Source organism: Oculina patagonica, chromosome 5 (assembly GCF_052425735.1).
Source record: "Oculina patagonica isolate OP01 chromosome 5, crgOcupat, whole genome shotgun sequence".
Taxonomy (NCBI): domain Eukaryota; kingdom Metazoa; phylum Cnidaria; class Anthozoa; order Scleractinia; family Oculinidae; genus Oculina; species Oculina patagonica.
Window position 1 is genome coordinate 8,605,428 of NC_135762.1, and position 21,546 is coordinate 8,626,973.

At 39.7% G+C, this 21,546-nt stretch overlaps 1 protein-coding gene across 1 annotated transcript in view; it reads left to right on the forward strand.

The window, feature by feature from the left end:
• Positions 1–20,142, forward strand: part of LOC144655307 (sushi, von Willebrand factor type A, EGF and pentraxin domain-containing protein 1-like) — a 47,170-nt gene extending 27,028 nt beyond the window's left edge. The window contains exons 15-34 of the mRNA XM_078515528.1: positions 780–949; positions 1,488–2,004; positions 2,527–3,153; positions 3,764–4,000; positions 4,946–5,271; positions 6,779–6,917; positions 8,126–8,260; positions 8,385–8,555; positions 8,714–8,827; positions 10,242–10,364; positions 10,995–11,117; positions 12,054–12,230; positions 13,125–13,316; positions 14,768–14,959; positions 15,473–15,649; positions 15,947–16,120; positions 16,498–16,671; positions 17,540–17,875; positions 18,765–18,951; positions 19,789–20,142. Of these exons, the coding sequence (XP_078371654.1) occupies positions 780–949; positions 1,488–2,004; positions 2,527–3,153; positions 3,764–4,000; positions 4,946–5,271; positions 6,779–6,917; positions 8,126–8,260; positions 8,385–8,555; positions 8,714–8,827; positions 10,242–10,364; positions 10,995–11,117; positions 12,054–12,230; positions 13,125–13,316; positions 14,768–14,959; positions 15,473–15,649; positions 15,947–16,120; positions 16,498–16,671; positions 17,540–17,875; positions 18,765–18,951; positions 19,789–19,972 (4,475 nt within the window). The 3' untranslated portion in view covers positions 19,973–20,142. The remainder of the gene's footprint in view (positions 1–779; positions 950–1,487; positions 2,005–2,526; positions 3,154–3,763; positions 4,001–4,945; positions 5,272–6,778; positions 6,918–8,125; positions 8,261–8,384; positions 8,556–8,713; positions 8,828–10,241; positions 10,365–10,994; positions 11,118–12,053; positions 12,231–13,124; positions 13,317–14,767; positions 14,960–15,472; positions 15,650–15,946; positions 16,121–16,497; positions 16,672–17,539; positions 17,876–18,764; positions 18,952–19,788) is intronic.
• The last annotated feature ends 1,404 nt before the right edge of the window (positions 20,143–21,546 follow it).

Here is a 21,546-nt window from a genome sequence, read left to right on the forward strand (position 1 = left end):
CAAACGGTAACGCAAGTGGCCACAATTAGTCGCAAGTTGAACTTACGTACCAACTTGCGTTGGGTGGCCATACGGTCTCGCACGTTTACTCGCGATCGAAAGTGCACGCAAGTTATCAAAATTGTTAAATGCTGCTACGCGCGCTGCAATTTGGTATTTGAATTAAACAGCAAAACATGCGTTGGGTGGCCAAACAGTGAAAAACTTGCGTTGACTTGCGTGCAAATTTGACCTCGACCAATGTGAACGCAAGTCATCACAAGTTATCGCAAGTGCAGGCCAGGGACGTAGCAGCTTTGAAGAGTTGAAGGCCTGGCCAACCGTTTTAGGGGTTGGGGTGGAGGAAAAGATTCGGGATGATTGAGAACAAGACATCATAAATTACAACATTATACAAGGAATTGCACCAATTTTGGTGTCGTAAATAAACGCAATCCGCCAGCTCATGCCTGATGTGCGTTTGCTTGCACCGGCAACCAAGAAGGCTCCAAAGCACGCTGGATGAGTGAGCCACAGGAAAGAGGAAACGAGAAAAAGCTAAGAATGAAAAATTGCCATCCACTGAAAGTGCACAGCTTTCTGTTGTGCTAAAAGTGCGAGTAAGCTGAAAAATTTGTAGGCCCGGGCCTACGGGCTATAGGCTAGCTACGCCCCTGCAGGCAAAACGGAGACGCAAGTAAACGCAAGTTTTCAACTTGCGTCCACTTGCGTCTTTGTTTGGCCAGGCCTTTAGAGGCCCACCCAGACTGATAAAAGAAAATGCCAAATTTTAATTGCAGAGGTCGATACATGCGTTTCAAGTCCGTGCATGAACGGCGGAACATGTGTGAACACGAAAGAGTCTTACCGATGTGACTGCCCACCTGGATACAACGGACAGAACTGCGAGAACGAGATAAATGAATGTGTCTCGACGCCGTGTTATCAGGGTTCTACTTGCGTCAATAAGGTATCTTAGATAGGAAATTCCGTGGAATCTTTCCAGGCATAGCTTATATATCTAGAGAGAAATGGTTACGAAGCCCGGCAAACAGCAAATGAGCAACATACAACAACGAACTTTGCCGGGGTTCACGACAACTTTCCTCTATAAACTATGTTCCAAATAATTGCTATCCACAATAGCTGTATTATCGGCCTGTATCATGCTGCATTAGGTAGCCTCTCGACAGATGATTTATCAGTGCCTTTGGAGAGGCTTCGCCTGAAAGGGGTCCCTTTCTCAGGCTGTAGGTTTATAAAACTGTAAAGATTTCACGAGTTGGCGTATACAAAAAAAGGTATTAAGGAAAACTGTCATTTTCACTATGTGTTTAAACAGCATTGCACGCCAAGCGGTCACTTAGCCATTTGCTATTGTTCGCCCTCTCGCGTTAGAACGCGTTCTATAAACACGACATAACGAAAAACGCCTTGATTTTCAGACTTATGCGTCTATAACAAATGACCCAAACAGCTAAAAACCTTTTTTGGTGCTCCTTTTATAGGTGGATGCTTTCAAATGTCTGTGCTCAGAGGAATATACTGGAGACGAGTGCGAACTTCCTTACAGCCTCTGCAACCAACGCACACCTTGTGTCAATGGAGCAAAATGCATCGATAAAGCTGGCACATTTGCCTGTCAGTGTACTCAGGGGTATAGTGGGACGTTTTGTGAGCTGAACATAGACGAATGCGCTTCAAATCCTTGCCAAAATGACGGTGTATGCATCAGTGGTTTGGATTCGTACTCTTGCAACTGCCAGGCAGGATACAGCGGGGTGAACTGCCAATTCAATATTGATGACTGTGCAGCCAAACCGTGCCAAAATGGAGGTATCTGTGTAGACGATATAGAGTCGTACAGTTGCCAGTGCCCAACAGGTCATACTGGTGTGAACTGTGAGCATGCTATCGACCACTGCGTAGGACAGCCGTGTCGTAACGGTGGCACATGTGTTAATACGCCGACAGGTTTCAAGTGCCAGTGCATGCCTTCTTATGGAAAATGTCTTTGCAATCAAGGTGGGACGTTCAGTCTGTGTTGATGTGTAACCCTTAAATTATAAGTAAATCATAGTCAAGCATAAGCTTGTGTAATCGTACGCATACGTTATAACACGTTTGGGAACTAATAGGACCCACATACCTCGGGAGATCGATGTAATTGGTTTCATAATACCATTGAAGTTAGTAGTAGTATTGCTTTTTACACTTGATAGGAGACAGAGCTCTATACGTACATCTTCCAGTATTAAATCATTTCTATAACTCTCCCCCCCCCCCCCCCCCCCCCAAAGAGAGTGTCATGTTTATCTCAGGTCTTAACCAGTAGGCTATTCTCCTGGCTTAGATTGATGCATTTTGAAATGTATTGGCAAAACGTAGTTTACATGATTTCAGTCAGCCAGAAGATAATCATTGCATGTCTGCAAACATGTTAACCACTGCGTACACATCAAAGAGACGAAATGAATAAACAACACCCGCACATTGACACATGTATAATAAATGTCATCATACATTTTAATGTTTGGTTCTCTATAGTGCTTTCATCCGACTACGATTTGTCGTTTCAAGTCAGAGTGGTCAAGTCATATTCCAAGATTAAGAAAACAATCCCAGACCTTACCGCATTAACCATAGCTTTCTGGATGCGTACCAGCGATCGTCTTCCCGGAACAGTGATCTCTTACGCCACACAAGAAGCCGATAAACTGCAGGACAACGCATTAACCTTACAAGACTATGCTGGTTTCAACCTATTTGTAAACAACAGAACCGTCTACACGGGATTGAAAGTAAACGACGGTCAATGGCATCACGTTGCAGTCACCTGGGAGAGCGCGGGAGGGACATGGCGCTCCTATAAAGACGGCGTAGAAATCAGAAGTTCTTCTGTGGCCTTCCAACAAGGTGAAGTTATAACGGGAAGTGGTGTATTGATCCTTGGCCAAGAGCAAGACGAACTGGGGGGTGGTTTTAACACTCAAGAAAACTTTATCGGCGATGTAAGTCAGATGAACATCTTTGACTACACCCTGTCCGCTAACGATATTTATAATCTGGCATACAGTTGTGATCATGTGAAAGGAAATGTTGCGGCCTGGGGAGACTTTAGTGAGCGGCTCTTTGGAGAATATCACGTGACTGACAAATCTTACGCCTGTGACTGTAAGTGTTTATTACTCGAGCACCAGTTCACAAATACATGCTTAATCACATTATTTAGGTAAATATGCGGGGAAAGCCCCCCACGCCCTGCCCCGCCCCCTACCACCCCCACCACCGAAAAACATCAGTTCTGGTTTGTTGCCTATATGAATTTGTTAGTTTTTCATTTTTTAGTGAAAGCAGAGATAGCGCAGTGGTCAAAGCTCTTGCATAATTGCCTCCCAAAAAGCTTAAAGCTCTTCCCTTGGTTTCGCTATAATTACTAAGTCAAACACTGAAATTTTGCTCCCAATGTCCCGAACCAATTTTAACTTGGAAGCTGGAGAAATTGGAATTACAATAAGTGTATAAATCATTCATTTACCGCTTTAGATGCGTTATTATAGAACAAGATAATATTTTCTGTTGTATAGAAAAAAAGCGAATTATAGGTGTGCAACCAATTTTCCTTCCTTGGGGTGATATTCTTTGCACTAAAACTTGCGAACGGCTCACCAGTTTTCATTGGAATACTTGACAGAAAAAAAAAATAGACAAAGCAAAGGGCACTGAAGCTATACGATTAAAAAATATATTTGTATAACAACGTGGTATATTCAACCTGTTTCAGTCTCGGCTGAGCAAAGAAAGTTCTCCCGAACTTACAAGTCTTACATATCTGGAAGCGATGACAAAGTGGTGGATAACTCTTCCCCAGACTCCTGTGCGTCGTCTTGCCTATCGGAAGCATCCTTCATCTGCAGGTCTTTTGACTTTGACAACACAACCAGCAAATGTTACTTGAGCAGCAAATCAACTTTGAACAGTGCGCTGGCCAGCTCATCAGATTACAGTTTCTTTCAGCTAAGTTAGTATAACATACATAGCTATTTGTCTAATGTGTCCCAGAGATGTTCATTGGCCCGCCTTTGATGATGGACAGTTAAAATTAAAATTAACCCTATATCACTGACTCCTCCTGATCTTTTTAAGTTGTCCTTAGGGCTTTCCACAAGTTGCTCAAGATTTCCCAAAACGTTGCCCGTAATTTCTCAAAAAGTTACAGAAAAGTTGGTCCAAAAATCCAAAAAAATTGCTTCTGATAATAAAAGTTGCTAAAAAGTTGCTCCAGAAAATCCAAAACGCTGCTTCTAATCAAGAGAATGTCTCCAAATATATGCTAATTTCACTGTGAGGGCAAGATTTCTAAGCAGGTTTATGCAAATTTACAGCAAAAGAAGTATCTAAATAACATATTAAGAGTATTAAGGGGAAAATGTGTTAAATAACAGAGATTTCTTTAACTGAGAAAAATCGTGAAGATAGCGATGAGATCATGTTTGCTGACGAGTTTTGAAATGTTTTAATGCAGAATGAGCCGAAAGCCGAAACGTCTTCAGATGTTCCTCGAAAATCTTCGGAAAATTTCTTAAATCTTCGGAAACGTTCTTAGGCCTTTTTAACAGTTGGATAATCTTCGGAGATCTTCGGTCTGGAAATTGCTCAAAATGCAACAAGATGGAAACAAGTTGCTCGAAGGGGAAAAAAGTTGCTCGAAATATGAAAATGTGCCAAAAAGTTGCCTAGCAACTTGTGGAAAGCCCTAGTTGTCGTTCTCAACTAAATTTCATGCACTGACGCTGAACGCTTCTAGACAGAAATGTAGGTCTGTTGACACTTGCTTACCCTATCCAGCAACTGTTGAATGGGGTAAACTGGAAAAAGTAGTACACTACAATGGCAAACTGACAAATGACATATCGACAACAATTTTATTTTTTTATCTGACTTCCTAACTAACATTTATTTGTAGATTGTCTTGAAAGCCTTGGAGTATCGACGAGCACCAGTATTCCTGACGCCGATATGACAGCATCTAGCCAAATGGACTCCACGGCCGTCCCATCAGCAGGTCGTCTAAATGCACAGCCTGAGATAACTTCTCAGGGGGTGACCACTCTTATCGGAGGTTGGGCTGCATTGACTAACGATCAGAACCAGTATCTACAAATCAAGTTTGACCAGATTTTCCAGGTTTCTGGGGTGGCCACTCAAGGCAGGCAGGACGCTGCTCAATGGGTGAAGACGTATAAACTGGAATACAGCACTGACGGATCAAGTTGGACTTACTACCCTGACGTAAGAAATTTTTGCAATATGATTTAAACGATCATTAAATTTTGAACTAAAGTAACAACACGTAAATGTATTAAACAATTAGCATGATCTTGTCATTCATTGTTTGATGGATGGATGGATGGATGGATGGATGGATGGATGGATGGATGGATGGATGGATGGATGGATGGATGGATGGATGGATGGATGGATGGATGGATGGATGGATAAACGGATGGATGGATGGATGGATGGAAGAATGGATGAATGGATGGATGGATGGATGGATGGATGGATGGATGGATGGATGGATGGATGGATGGATGGATAAACGGATGGATGGATGGAAGAATGGATGAATGGATGAATGGATGGATGGATGAATGGATGAATGCATGAATGGATGGATGGATGGATGGATGAATGGATGAATGGATGAATGGATGGATGGATGAATGGATGAATGGATGAATGGATTGTTTGATTTTGTTGATTGATCGATCGATCGAAAACTGTTGAGCTGTGTCGGCGGGCAAGTGAAATACTCAAAGGGACACTGTCAGGGGGATTTTAATGCTTTTCGGTTAAAGTACTCAAATTGGCACCTATTACATCAGCATGGAGATATAAAGTAAATTGTTGTTGAAGGAAGAAGGGAGTCATAATAATTTTTAGGTGTTTTTCCATTCCACAAGGACAAAATTTGAAAATATCAGCCTGACGTTTTCCAGTTGAGTTCTTAAGTTCCTGATGGCATAACAATACTATCACTTGTTTATCATTTCAGTACACTTGCATGGTTATTTTTAACAAATTTAAACGGGACCACTATTCGTAGTTTTCATATGTCTTTAGGCTCTTGAGTTTTTGAAGTGAAACTGGTGACAGTGTCCCTTTAATATCATCAAATTGAAATTGACAATGCAAATTAACCACTATGTGGAATTTGGAAAGCTGTCGTTTAGAACATTGAATAGATCCTACGTTTCTATTGCGGGGCAAGGAGACGGCATATGGTAACAAACAATGCATTAAAATTACAATGAACAAATAAATATAAGTAAATAAATACAAACGCAGTCAAGTAGAAGGCGTTCGTTAATGCCATTGGCGGCCAAAGCATCAGTTTGAAAAGGAAAGTTCTTGTTCACAAGATTCGCAACTTAAGCTGGTTTAAGAGAAAGGTTTATTTCTTTTCGCTATTTTAATAAATAACCTAAAATGAGAGGAATGGAGGAATAGATTAAAAAGAAAACGACATACGTGAACTAAAATGAAAACGGACAGGTAAAAAAGGAAAGTGGAAAACATCGGCGTGAAGGAAAAAATACTTGTGATGAATGAAATAATACATATGGATGAAATAATATATATATATATATATATATATGATTGATCGAAATCTTTATGTATGCATCGACCGATTGACTGCAGCAAAGACTGGGAAGTTTATGAAATTACTGCTATTAAGCATGAAATGTCGTACGTCGTCTGCGCTTCTTAACTTGTACGTGTTTAACCCCCACAGACCCTTACTGGTAATACTGACCAAAACACGGAAGTGCGTAATGAAGTCAGTGTGTTTGAGGCTATGTACCTTAGATTTAGACCACAGGAATGGAATGGACATATTTCCATGAGAGTAGAAGTTTATGGCTGTCCACAATGTAAGTACTTTGTTTTATTATATAAACATCAATGAAATACCAGGAAATTTTTCGCGCGAAAAAATATTTTTTTCCTTGTTAAAAATATTTTTTTTTTTTTTTTTTATATTTTTTTTTTTTAAATTTTTTTATTTTCCCTTTTTTTATTGTTTATTGGGCCAAATTAATTTTTCCATTTTTTCTTTTTTCTCCTTTTTTTTTTTTTCTTTTTTCGAAAATTTCAAATTTTGAATTTTCATTTTTTTTGAAAATTGGGGGTTAATAAAAAAATTTTTTTTTTTTTTTTAAAATAAAAAATATTTTTTTTTTTTTTTTTTTTTTTTTTTTTTTTTTTTTTTCTCTTTTTCTTTTTTTTTTATATGATAAGTAACGGGTCTACACATGTTAGGAAACGTAATTTTGTTGTAGAGTTAGCTTTGAACAATAGTTTAGACCTTGGTTTCCATAAAAGTTCCTGCTATAGTATTTGTGTTCTATTAGTTCTAGTTCTATCCGTATTCACTTTCTTAAGTAAGTCTCAGAATTGTCTCAAGTTTTACAAAGGTCATCGAGATTCGTACCCAAACATAGCTACAATTTAGCTTTTTAGTTTGTAAACCTTCGAGGTTGAAGTTTCGATTGAAGTTGGTTAGCCAGGCACTGCCGAAGAGCAATAGAGAAGTGAGAGAGGATTTGCATCAGTGATTTTGACGTTTGCTTGACTAATTCCGTACAGAAATCCTACATACGCACGCTACGTTTGAAGTAAAGACCTTTAAGGCTTTCTGGTGTAGACTTTGTTTGAAGGCCACTGTGTCCATTTATGGCCATTTAAAGTTGCCATTTAGATCTAAATTCTAATTTTGATTTTAGCCTAAATCGCTTGAAGGCCACATAACGTCTGTAACATGAAGTCTGCGGGATAACTTGTTTGAACCTATGGTTTCAGGCCTATAAAAATGGCTTTACGGGCTCGAAAGGTTTCAAGGACTTTTGAGAAAAGCGATCAGTGTTATTATCAATGTTGCCTCTAGAATATACGGACCATCCCCGAGTTTCTCGTTTTAGCATTTTGTGTTTGATGAGGTTGCACCATAATGAAATGTAGTTATTGTATTGTGGAAATCGGCCTTTTTTATTCAGCCTAGACCAATGTAAATTCTATGTTAATTGATGGAAAAATATTGCTTTGCAGTAGGGCTCCCATTAATTGTGTTCTTTCTCCATAGCCGTCGTTGCACCTGCTGATAACACCGACGAATGCAGCACATCACCGTGTCAGAACGGAGGAACTTGTGTCAACAGATATAACGACTACTTGTGTTTATGCCCAAGTGGTTATACAGGAAACACCTGTCAGACAGGTAAGAATATGTTGCAGCTAAACTGGCCCTGTAATTATGCCATGTCTTTTATCTGTCTTGTGGTTAATTTTCGCAAATACAGGAAAAACAATCAACACGTGTTCTTATTTGTTTTCTCCTGTAGCGACTGACTGTAAGGAGATTGGTGCACCAATTTATGGCACAAAGTCTTCGTCCAATTACAACGCAGGAAGTACGATCACATTTACTTGTAATGCAGGATATACACTGCAGAAATCATCGTCTAGGACATGCCAGGGAGGAGGGTGGACTGGGAGCCATCCGCAGTGTACAGGTATCTTAGTTCAATTAACGGTCTCGGTTTTACATTTCCAAACAGTTTGTCTTTAAATCACGACGAGCTCTTCTCGTAGCACGAAAAAAAGGTGTAAGAAAATATATATTATAGACTACATTACTGGTTTGTATGTGTGATTTATTTTATATTTATAGACACGGATGAGTGTGCCAACAGTCCTTGCAATCAGTGGTGTAAAAATACAAATGGAGGATACGTCTGCCATTGCCAGGAAGGCTATGAACTTCAGGGGGCGAATACATGTGTTGGTAGGTAAACTGAAAGGAGACCATGACATAATGTGCAATTTCAGATAGCTTGCCAAAGCTACAGAGGCGCGTCGATAAAATATGATAGTTTCGGACGTGATTTCGGACGTGCGCGATTTCAATTCTGTGGTGCGAAAACGAGCCTATTTCTTATTATTAATTTAAAAATTCAACAAGTTATACTTGCATCAACCTAATTTAAATTTCTAAATGTAACTGCATCAGTATTTTTATTTTAGTCGAGCTTTTTTTATGAAGCCTTGCCCACAGATAGACTGTATCTGACCATAGCTGGTTGGTTAGAGCTTCCTTTTTTTTTTTCCTCAAAAACCTCCAGAGCTTCTATGAGATACTTCTCCGAGTTGGTCTGAATGTCCGCTGCAAGTTCTTCAAGGCGGTTAAGACTGTCAACAATGCGTTTGGAAAGATACGCGAGAATACCATGAGTAGAGGCTATTTCTCTGATTCACTATGAGACGAGATTAGTTTTTTTTAATGTAGACGTATCTGTAGGTCGCAAAGTATGATCGTCCGGGTGAGAGCAGTTCTGAGAAGAACTGTTGTTGGTGACTGACGTTTCGAAAATCTGAGCAGAAGTCATCTTCAGAGTCAAAAGTCGCATGACTCTGAAGATGACTTCCGCTCAGGTTGTCGAAACGTCAGTCACCAATAACAGTTCTTCTCAGAACTGCTCTCACCCGGACGATCATACTTTACGACCTACTGTTACTCCTGGGTTTAAACCATTTACTGTAGTCGTATCTGTTCTTACGGGTTACTGGCTATTTAGACTAGTCGTGCATTACTTAGTATACATTTATGTATACTAGTTATGCAACGCTTTTAAGTGGTATATTATGGAATTTCCCACGTGTTTTTTTTTTTTTTTGGTTTTCCCCCGGCCTTTTGGGGGGGGGGGTTAAGAAAAAAAAAAAATTGGAAGGTGGGATTTTTTATTTTATAAAAAGAGATTTTTTTTTTTTTTTTTTTTATTTCATATAAAAAAAAATATATTAATTTTTTTTAATAAAAAAAAAGCGCGGAGCGGAGGGGGGGGGGGGTGGGTTTGGTTGCATATATTATACTCTTCTCTTTTTTTTTTTTTTTTTTTTTTTTTTATTATAAAATACATTTATTCTAAGTTGACAAGCAAATCACATTAATTTGTACATGGCGAGTGGGGGAAAGGAGGTGAGAAGGCTACAAAAAAGATGGCGGGAACACTAAGCGTGCACCGAGAGGTGGGAACCACCTGTTCCCGCCACTATCCAGCCGTCTCAGAAGGAACTTTTAATCAATTGAGTCGTCGATGACGGGAAAATGTTGGCACGCAAAAGAAACGAAGGGACCCGCCACTTGAATGATGTTTCAAATATTGAATGATGTTTTATAATTTATCTCTTGTTTCTTGCAGATATTGACGAATGTTCAACTTCTAACGGTGGCTGTTCCCATTCGTGCCATAACTCTGCTGGTTCATTCTCTTGTACCTGCCCAAGTGGACTCGAGTTGGATTCCGGAAGACGAAGTTGCAAAGGTAAAGCTGCTCATCACTATCAGTTAAGTCGAATTCAAGATTTAACGCATTGAAATGATACATAGTGCTTTGAGAAGATAATTATGGCTTGAACATCAATGCTCTGCTCGTCCATCGTGCATAGGACCGCGGCCGGTTGGCATCTTTTTCATGCAAAACAACAACGTGGAATGACCAAATTACGAACTGGAAAAATGAAAAAAAAAAAAAGAATTTAACTGCTTCATGTTTCCACTATGATTTGAACAATGCCATCAATTAATAACTAAGTTATTTGCGAAAATCTGATATGTACCAAAGAATGGAAAACTCAATGGGCTAGAAAACTGACATAGGATTCGCTTACACACAGTATGCGTTTTGGAAATCGTGTTGTGCTTCACAGAACTTCCAACACTCTCCCCGAAATGCTATGTTAACGCTATGCTATGCTATACTTAGCAGAATAAGGCATAAGCAAAAAGCTTCCATTCCTTTTTCGGATAAAAGAAAGTATGCTTAATGCTCTATGATAAAAAAGGCAGAATTGATGAATTGGATAGCAAAAAGAAGTGTACAGTCGCTCTTCTACTGTTCCATTCCCGGTAACGCCTTTTTATGATCAAATCAACCAAACAATTTTTCTTTCAGATATCGATGAGTGTGCAACATCAAATGGTGGATGCGAACACACATGTGTCAACACGTATGAGTCATTCTATTGCGTTTGTAGACAGGGATACACCCTGAGCGCAGACAGCCAGAATTGTGAAGGTGAATGTCTTTTTATCATTGAAAAATGTGATCATAAACGTTTGTATCAATACCTGTATCTTCTTCTTCTTTCATTGACAAGGGTAGAGAAAAATTTTGGATTCTGGAGATTTTAGGGCTGCAAAGTACATGTAACGTTTGCTTGTTCAAGGTGTTGCAAATGATCATTTGCAGGCCATCGGTATTGCCTTAATATCTTGTGCATGGTGGCTGTAACACCCTTTTTTTACAGATCAAGTTTCGGCTGAACCCTTAATGTTCGCCAGGGATCTAAGTGAACTTCCAGGGTAGAAAACCAGGGTAGAAAAAACATACGCTAGAATATTTCTCAACCCTAGACAAAAGAGCGACTGTGAAAAGAAATGAGACCTCCTTCGGTTACACCGCTTATAGCAGTTTCCAGCAGAGAGAAGTATAAAAAACCTATAGCTATACGTATTTATTTTCACTGGTTTGGATTTCTTCCTGCAGAGAACACACCTCTCCAAAAAGAAATTATCCTTACAATGAGTTTTGTTTTTTGAATTACCAGGGCTAGGGTGTCAAATTCTCATAAGGGAGGGCTAGGTTGGGCTGGGTTTTGCTTTGACGAAGGGCTAATGCTCGAAACGTCAGCTTTTCCAAATTCGCTTAGGAGGTTATTACCTTTACTACCTTCTAGTTGATAATAAAAAAAACGTTGCACTCGTACGCTGATGCAACACGACAGTTTCTTTAGAAACTCGTCACTTTTTGGCGGGTTTCACCTTGTCTGACCCAGAGGAGTGTTTTATTGCCTGTAAGCAACCCAGTTCTGATGGGACTGAGGTCTGGTCCGATAGTAGCACAACAACAAACAAAATGAAGTGACAGTGGTGCTACAAATCCTTATTCATTAACACCGAATATTGCCACGATTTTAATTATATTTGCGTTTTGTTTCATGCATCTGTGCAGCATTGACATGTCCCAGTTTGAGTAACCCATCTAATGGTAACGTGGCACTGAGTTCCGGCCTCGCTTTGGGAAGCACAGCAACATACACGTGTAACAGTGGATATAGAGCATCACATGCAGACACACGATACTGTCAAGCAGATGGACAGTGGTCAGGGGAAGACCCTACCTGCATACGTAAGTGTCTGTCATATGTCAGGACGAAATACAAAAAATAATTTAAGATGAGAAGAGCAAGAAATTAAACCGCCGATAGATCGTATGAATATAAAATTGAGGGGAAATGAATAAGGGAGGAATGAGCCCTGTAGGATATCCTAGAAAATCAGCAAAACAGAAAGAGATCAACCATAGGTTAGTTAAGGTAAACTGACCATGACCATCTTATGGCCATTTCATATGCAAGAACAATAACTAAACATGTCGAAGAAATAAATAGCAAGATGATTCGAATGACACGGATTCGAGCCTTGACAGGGTTTTCTTGACATATGCAAGCGCTTTTCCAAGCATAGAGGTGAGAGAAAGGGTGGCCAGATGGGAGAGAAATTGGGCTTCGAAATTCATCTTTATCTTTAAAGGTGCTGATAACAAGAGGTATATGGTAAGTAAATCAAGCATCCAGCAGTGTTTATTTTCGTGGCGTCAGATGTTACAACGAAATGACCTGATAAATTCGGAACGTGCCATCTTGGCTTTGGTCAGTAAAGGCGAAAGCAATATAGCAATGCTAACACTATAGAGCTAAGAAAACGCAAAGGCATCAGCCAAGCAAAACCCGAAGCAAACCTAGCAAGGTAAAGGGCAAACTATTTAAGATTTAGCAATTGATGAGAAGCAAGGAAGTTTAATCGTTCAAATTGTATTTGTACACGTTTAATTTTATTTTCTACTTAATTTGGAAATCAGCATGGGCATTAATTCCCGTATTTGTTCCAGGTGGCAGAGGGTTTGTAGTGAATTGCATATATCTTGACGTTTTCAAAGCACCATTCATTTAATTATTTTATGCCTTAATGGCATGCACAAATACAGAATACAAAAAAATGATTATTTTCTATAACTTTTTAGGTGTTTACTGTGCGGAAATTGGTCAAGTGGAAAACGCCAACAACGTTGTTCTAACTGGACAAGATGGCGGCAAAAATGTACTGGGAACGCAGGCAACCTTCACGTGTGCAGCGAACTACGCGATGGTTGGCGATGCAGTAAGAACGTGTCAGCAAGATGGAACATGGAGCGGAACGCAACCAAGATGTATTGGTATGTGTTGTTAGAACACTAGTCCTCAAGGTCTGTTAGCTAGACCTTCACTAAACTGGTCATGTCAAAACGTAGGCATCAGTTTCATCGTGTTTCAACAACGTTATCTCATACAACGTACACTATTTCCTTCACATAACAAAAATAATAGCACGAGATGGGGAGGGGAACATCTCGCTTGAAAGGGACGAGGATGCTCGTCGTCTCGCTTAGGAGTGTAAAGAACGGATTTTGGTCTCAACTGGGATTGTCAGAACAGAACGTCAGTAGTTTTAGCCGTTGAGGTCTATTCAGGGTTGCAAGTCTGAAAAAGTGAAAGAGCCGTCATTCTGGGCTGGCCGTCCACGGCAATCAGGCATTAGAAATGGAATCATTTAGCGTTAAATTTAAATTTGCCGACGAGTATCTTCGTCGCTACATGTGGGAGTCCGTTGCGAAGTCGCCATGCAGCCATAAGAGGGAAATATAACTTATGAAAAATAATAAACGTACTTAGAAAAAGGGTGGTTGCGGGATAACAAATGATAGTATGTTTTGCTTAGCTGTAAGAAGAACATTACGCGCTAGTGACCGTAGTAAATGACTGTAGAAAGAGGAAAACGGTGAAACCAAAAGCAGAGCAATGAAACAGAGGATGCGAGAATGATGCAGAGTAATGTGAAAAAAAAATAAAAAAAAAAAAAAAAAAAAAAAAAAAAAACATGAACAATGGCGCGAAAAACCATTGGGACACAACGGAAAAGAAAAAAAACAGAGACAAACAAAAGAAAAAAAAAAAATATTTTTGCAAGTAAGTTAGTTCTTTTAAAACGCCTTCTCCTTACGGTGTTAATTCAATAAATAAACAATAATTAGTAGCATGATTTTCAAAACGAGTATGATTTACCATTATCATCACGAGAGGTTTTGTTACCTTTTTGTTACCTGACAACCACGCGGCGATTAACGTCATCTTCAGAAAGAAATTTAGAAATATGACCCAATTCAGGCTAGGTTAACTCTACAACCTAGGCTTTCAGCCTTCCCAGGAACAACATCCAAAACTTTATCTTAAAGTGAATGAAGCGAATCAACTTGTATTCGAACGTTCTGATGTAAGACACATCCCAAAGTTGACCCAGAAAAACTCGCAAAAGGCGAAAGGCGCATGCCCCAAAATTGTCCTCAATCGCGCGGCAAAGGGGATGACGAGGTGGACAAGACGGAAAAAGCGGAAGAGAGAAACAAGGACGGAAGAGGAGAAAGAATGCGTGGCTGGTGCCCCAAGTCAGGCTCCAGACCGTAAGCGACAAGCGGACAGCGCCACAACAAACGTCACAGCGCAACGCCCCAGTCTCTGGACACGAAAAGGCGCAGCGCCGAAATAGGACATAGAGTAACTGAGTTGAACAGAAGGAAAAGCAAAAAATTCGCTTCATATGCACTTTAACTTGTTTTCTTGTTAATTACAGCTTCCTTCTGTAGTCCAGTTCCAGTACCTGCTAATGGCATGGTTCAAGGTTACCGGTATGAACTGGGTGCCACCCTTCGTATCAGCTGTGACGAAGGATACAATTTGGTGCCATCAAGTTCGTCGTTTAGAACTTGTATCTCTGATGGCCAAGGAGGAGGAGTATGGTCAGAACAAGATCCTGTTTGCGAATGTGAGTTTTTCAAAGATAGACCTTATAAATTTTTAAATTAGACACATGTTGTCAAGCATGAAGACTACAATGAACGGGAAATTCTGTATTTGCAAAATGCCCTAACAAATTACGAGGATAATAAGGTGCTAAGTGATTTTTACCAGAAAAAAAAAGTACTAGAAAAAAGGGTGGACACCATGCAATAAGAAGGATTATTATTCCACTAATGCGCCATTTTACCATATCAGGGCAAAAGAAAAAATATGCCACGTTATTGCAATGTAAAACAGGGCAAATATACGGACGGACAAGCTTCGGAATACGGACCCAAACTTAGTGGAAAAAATAATGTAAAATAAATCCCTTATTCGGTGGTTTAAAATAAAATACGAGCGGACAATTTGTTCACTGCTCGTATTTTTCCGAGCCCGTTCGCAACTCGCAAAATACCCGTGCGTATTATTTGTTAAACCATCGAATAGGGTGTATTTAGTGATTGAATTCATGAATATCTTTTGTTGCAATTTTCAGTGGTAGACTGTGGTGACCCCGGCGACCCTTATGGTGGGTACCGTCACATAGCAACCGACACTAAGTACCAGTCCACTGTGACATACACGTGCAAAGCAGACCATCACCTGGAGGGAGAGGACAGTCAAGTTTGTCAAGCTGATGGACTGTGGAGTGGCTCTAAACCTGTTTGTCTAGGTAAATACTGTAAATTGTCTACTTTGCTGGCAAGCTTACTGAGGCGAAACAGTAATTTAATTCCATTTGACCCCTTGACACGTACGCACATCTAAATCCTTTTGTGCACTCCAAAATCACCTTCATTGTTTGGTGACGATTTGAGTCTTATCTATGGGAACCTTGCCATTTGGAGCTCCTTCAAACCATCTGTTTTCCTTTTTAGACGATTGACTGTTAAAATTAACCTCATTTCAATAGACAGTTACATTTTATCTGTTGGACTCTTTAAGCTTACTACGTTTCCAATATTGACAGAGCGCTCCTGTGGTAATCCTGGTGTCCCTGATAATGGAGCAAAGAATTCATCACAGTACCAATACGGCTACTCTATCTCCTTCACTTGTGACGTTGGTTACACTCTGCAGGGATCCCAAGTTCGTACGTGCCAAACAAACGGCCAGTGGACTGGTACACAGCCTGTGTGCCAAAGTAAGTAGCCAAGGGTTTGTGGAGGAGCGTGGCCGAGAGGTTAGAGCGCCGGACCTGAAATTAAGGCCGGGTTCAAGTCCCTTTTACACTTTTTGTTTTTTTGGTCCCCGGTTAATCTCCGCTTTACCCCCATTTTAACAGGATGCTAAAGTTATCTAGTAGTGTACAAGTTACTGCACGAAACTTACAAGCTGTCTTGTCGGAAACAGTGAAATGTACTAGATTGTTCAACTAAATTTGGTAACGTTAGAACTTTTGGTAGCATTTCATTTACTGTTTTTAAAAACAAGTTTATTACGTTTGAACTCCGCGAGAGCAGATTTTATTTCCTTCTCCAGCCTGATTGTGGTTAAGAAGAAAAATTGTTTAATTTTTAGTTGTTGACTGTGGCGACCCTGGTGTACCGACTAATGGCGTCAGATACGGAGATACTTTCACCTATAATAGTAGGATAGTACTGGAATGTGACCCTGGGTGGAAACTAGTTGGCGACCTCGCCAGGACCTGCCAAGCAGATGGGACATGGACTGGAACTCAACCCACTTGTCAGCGTAAGTAATGACCTAAACATATTATTTGCTGTTTTTCGTAGCAGGTCAACTTTTTTTTTTTTTTTGTAATAGTCTCTAATTGTGGATCCATTCATTGCTGTATTACCGTAATGATACTGCGTCTGGCGAAAGTTTCGATCAAGAGGTGTACCTTAGTCTTACTAATTTTCGCGCGTTATTAATTTTGCGAAAACTCGGAAGCTGTATTTTGCGACAATTAATTTTCGCGACTCAAGGAAAAAATTGGGCAAATGTGTATTTAAGTACGCGAATTTGCCACTGCTTCAATCTCCCAAGTGAAACCCTGATCAGAGTTTAATGGTTGTGGTTCGTTGGTTTTTTTGTTGTTGAAATGATCATACATCGAAGACATCTGGAAGGACATTTGGAAATACTGAGGAATACAAAGGACTGCTATAAATCTAACTCCATGAGTAGCCCCACAAATCAAGTCAGACAAAAAGTTCTCAGTCCGAAAACAAGGCCAGAAAGATGTCTTTTCAACGATAAAATGTGACAGTTATAAAAATTCACAACAATTACCACGGCATGCCTGGTAACTCAGTGGTTAGAGCATTTTCAATTCGTGGATTGTTCATGTTTTCTTGTTTAATATGGTATAAAATTTCGCGTATGTAAAATGATAAACATTTTTTCGCGAGTATTAATTTTTGCCCTTTTTTTACAAAACGTGAAAATCGCGAAAATTAGTACGCGCGAACGTAATTTACGTGAGCGTGTTACCTTCTTCGTTAAGACGAGGCTACCTTCCACACATTCGACTCTCTCCACTGCTTGTATCCGTTGATATTTGGCTATTACAGGCTAGATACACCTATCAATGAAGCAAAGTTCTTATTGGTTTCAGAAACGAGCTGTGGAGAATTCTTAACTGGCCCAAGTGGTACAGTATTGTCATTGAACTACCCTAGTAATTACAATGATGACGAATATTGCACGTGGCAGATACAAGTGCCTGTGAACAAGAAAATCAGGCTTGACTTCACCGAGTTTCAGACGGAGACTGGTAAAGATTTCTTGTTGATCTACGACACAAACCACTACGAGAGTCCAACTATCGTATTTGACGGAACAACCTACTTACCGCCATCATTCACTTCATCCGGGAATGTGTTGCGAGTAAGATTCATCAGTGATGAGGCCACAAACAGGAAAGGATTCAGTTTCAACTACCAGCAAGTCGGTAAGTAAATATTGTACTAGGGATGCTAAGCTGAGAGGGCCTTTAACTAAAATCGACCAATCAGAATGCGTTATAGCCAGGTCAAATATTTTTAGGGATTGGACCACTTCTACTAACACCTTTATCAATTATAAAGTCGTGTAATAAATCTATTTTTAACAATGCTCGTTAAACTGTACTAGAAACATATCCTCGGTCTTTTCCTTCGGCCAGTCTTTCACTAGTAACGGCCCTCGTGCTTGGTTCATAAGAAAAATGTATACAGATGTAATGAGGTTTTCAACTGGTTAAACGAAGAACCACATTGCACCGTGGGATTAGCAAGTTGTATTCTTAGAACCATCCGGTTTTTCTCCTTTAAGGAAGAGAAAAGAGGGAAATGGGAACTTGGTTGCATATTTTTGGGGTAAGGTGCTTGTATATGGCAAAGGCCGATGTCTCCAGCAAATTCACAAAATTCCTTTCTAACCTCAAACCAATTTGACCAGGGTGTATTGTCAACTTATCGACTTGCTCACGGAAATACGTCCTAGTAATGGCCTTCCATGCTTCAATTAAAACTGCTCTTTGTACGTCTGAAGTCCCCTTGTGTTCAGTACACAACATTCAATTTACCACAAGAATAGATAAAGATTTCTTGGACATGTACAGCACTTAATGTTTTCCAAAAAAAAACACTGAGATCTCCTTTCATACCATTTCCTCAATCCTTGGAATGTATTACCACCCTAACTATCTTTTTAATCACCGATTTGCTAAACTCGCTAATTTGTATGAAAAGACATGAGAAAAACTTGGTGGCATTTCACTGAGTCAAATCTTTACGTTTATATCTTTAAATCGCCGGTCTAACTCAGGTAAATAACTAACATCGTGCATAATTTCCTAGACACATCCTGCGGAGGTGTTTATAAAGACGGAAGTGGCACGATCTCGTCCCCAGGCTATCCGAATGGTTACGAACATAACCTCGACTGCGTGTGGTTAGTTTATCGCACAGTGGACATACCCGACTTCATCTTCACTGACTTCGAAACAGAAAGTGGTTATGACCAAGTGAAGATTCACGCAGGAAGGTAAGCTCTAACATTTTTTCAATCACAGACCTGTAATCAATAACTTCTATACCTGTTCCTGAGACGTTGTTGCTCCTACAAAACTTCCATTTCTTGGGCGAAAGAGGTGTTATGATAAATTTAAGACTCACTTTATTTTAAGAACCCCTCTTAACGGTTTTTTCCGTATTCAGAATCTTGCTTTGTGATCTTAAGCAATACCAGGCCAATACTTGACTGCGTGTTTTGCAGCATGAAGTGACTTGCAGTATTGACAATCCCCCTGGATGACCTTACAACTTGCCGATATCGAAAGGCAAAGTGAGAGTTAAACGAACTGGCACCTCTCGATATGAATTGCAATCGGAACTAACACCATTGTGCCCTTAGATAAGGTTTTCATCATCCTCATGATGATGATCATCATCATCATATCATCATCATCATCATCATCATCATCATCACATCATCATCATCATCATCATCATCATCATCATCATCATCATCACATCATCATCATCATCATGTTCACAACCACTATGACTATGACTATCACCATCAGAGGGGCCTAAAGGGGTAAAATGAAAGCTGAGATTTGGGCAAATTTTCTGACTAGGAAAATGGGATTTAGTTCACTGGGACTGGGAATCACGAAAAAGTAAACAATAGAATTGGGAATGGGATTTAGAACTGTAAAATGAAATTTTCGCAAAATTTGGGCTGAGAAATCCCCCCCCCCCCCCCCACCTCTTTAGGGCCCTTACATCACTATCGCCATCACCTCGACTGTCTTTAACACCAACACTATCTTATAGATATTACCTTTATAACTTTCACTTTCGTTATTATTTTTTATAGATTTGGCGAGACCGTGTTAACAAACGGCTGGTCAGGGCACAGCCTTCCAGTCGGGTCGTTCTATGCCAACAATAAATATTACCTGTGGATCCAGTTTACCACAAACGGTGGCAACGCGGATGGCCTATTTCACAAAGGGTGGAGTGGTTCCTACCAAAAGTACTGGCCTTATGTCAACGCCTAGCAGCAAAAAGAAGTGAAAGTAAAGGAAAATTAGAGATGCCTGAAAGTAGCTATAGTCGGGCTTACCTGGGAACAAAATTATGGGAATCGCAATATTGGACTAAATTAAACATGTAATGGGTAGGAAATATTACTCACAACAAAGCATTAATAAAGCATCTATGAGAAAAACATGTAGTGTCATCTTATTCTCTTGCCATCGCCGGGTTTAATTTAACGTGTTTCCATCTCCAGTTCGATTTCTAAGCGTGTTCAAACAATCTTAGATCTATATATATAACTACTGCATGGGTATGGTTGTTGGAAACTAACGTCCATCCAAGCTTAAAGCTAAACAAGATTGTAATTTCTCTCCTATTTTTTTTTTCACTTCTTTTTATTCCAAGAACATTATAACTGAAGAAGTCAGTCAAGCCCTATGTAGACAGCTGATTCTCGAGTCCATTGAAACACCGCTACTCAAGACTTGGACCAAATATGAAGGCATCATGTTATTTTATATTGATGTATCGGACGTTTTTTTTACATTAGATTCACAACGACCAATCAGTCAATTAGCTAGATGCGTTTTCAGCCATTTTGGCTAATGGGTAAAACATACCAGACGTTTCTTTGAATTTCCCCAACAGTACATCGGTTCCAGACCAGAAAAATTGCAGTCAGTTTACACTGATATCCTAGTTGATAGGACGGTTAAGATATCTGCGGGGCGGGCTCTTTTAATTAATATAAAAGACAGTTAACGAACGAACCTCAAAAATCAGGTTTTCATATTTTGGCGAAATTATTATTTTGTCTGCTCATCAACAAAAACACTTGCAACACTGAATCATCATCAAATCAAATTAATCATATTTAGCCTTTGTTTTGTAAGCAATATCGATAAAAATAAAGCTTATTACACAAGGATTAGGCTCTTGTTGTTCAGCATCAGTGTGGCCGTCCGGGTTTGCGTTTATTTTATTTTCTAGTGACTCTATACGTGATCCCAACTGCTTTTCGAGGTTTCTTGTATTTCTAGCATTGTTTTTGGCGTACGGGATAGTCAAACTTGGGATCTCCATCTTAAGCATTTCCCATTTCAGCTTTAGATTAGTCAAATATGCGTATTTCCTGCATATTATCGGATAATTTGATCGTTCAGTAAAGAATAATTGAATTTCCGCAGTCCAGGGCCCTTTTTCTTGCTTTCAAATTGCAAGAAAATTCTAATGGCCTTGTGATCGGGTCCCGGGGGGTACTTGGGTAAATTTTTGTTGGGTATGTGCCGCTGGCCTCTCAGAACCCCTACCCCATTATAGTCATATTCTATGGCCAATTATAGACCCCATTTTAGTCACTTTTGGGTAAATTTAATTTTTACGACCCCAACTTAGCCACTTTCTGGGAGCTGTTTGTCAAATATTGAACAACAGCAATAAATACGGTAACATTTTTTTCGGCGAATATTTCCGTTCATAAATCACAACTTGTCAGAATTTTCGTACTCTCAAAATCCCGGAAAAGTGTGACCCCATTCTAGTCACCCTATAAAAAATGCTTGAAATGGCGATCCCATTATCGTCAGTCCAGTCG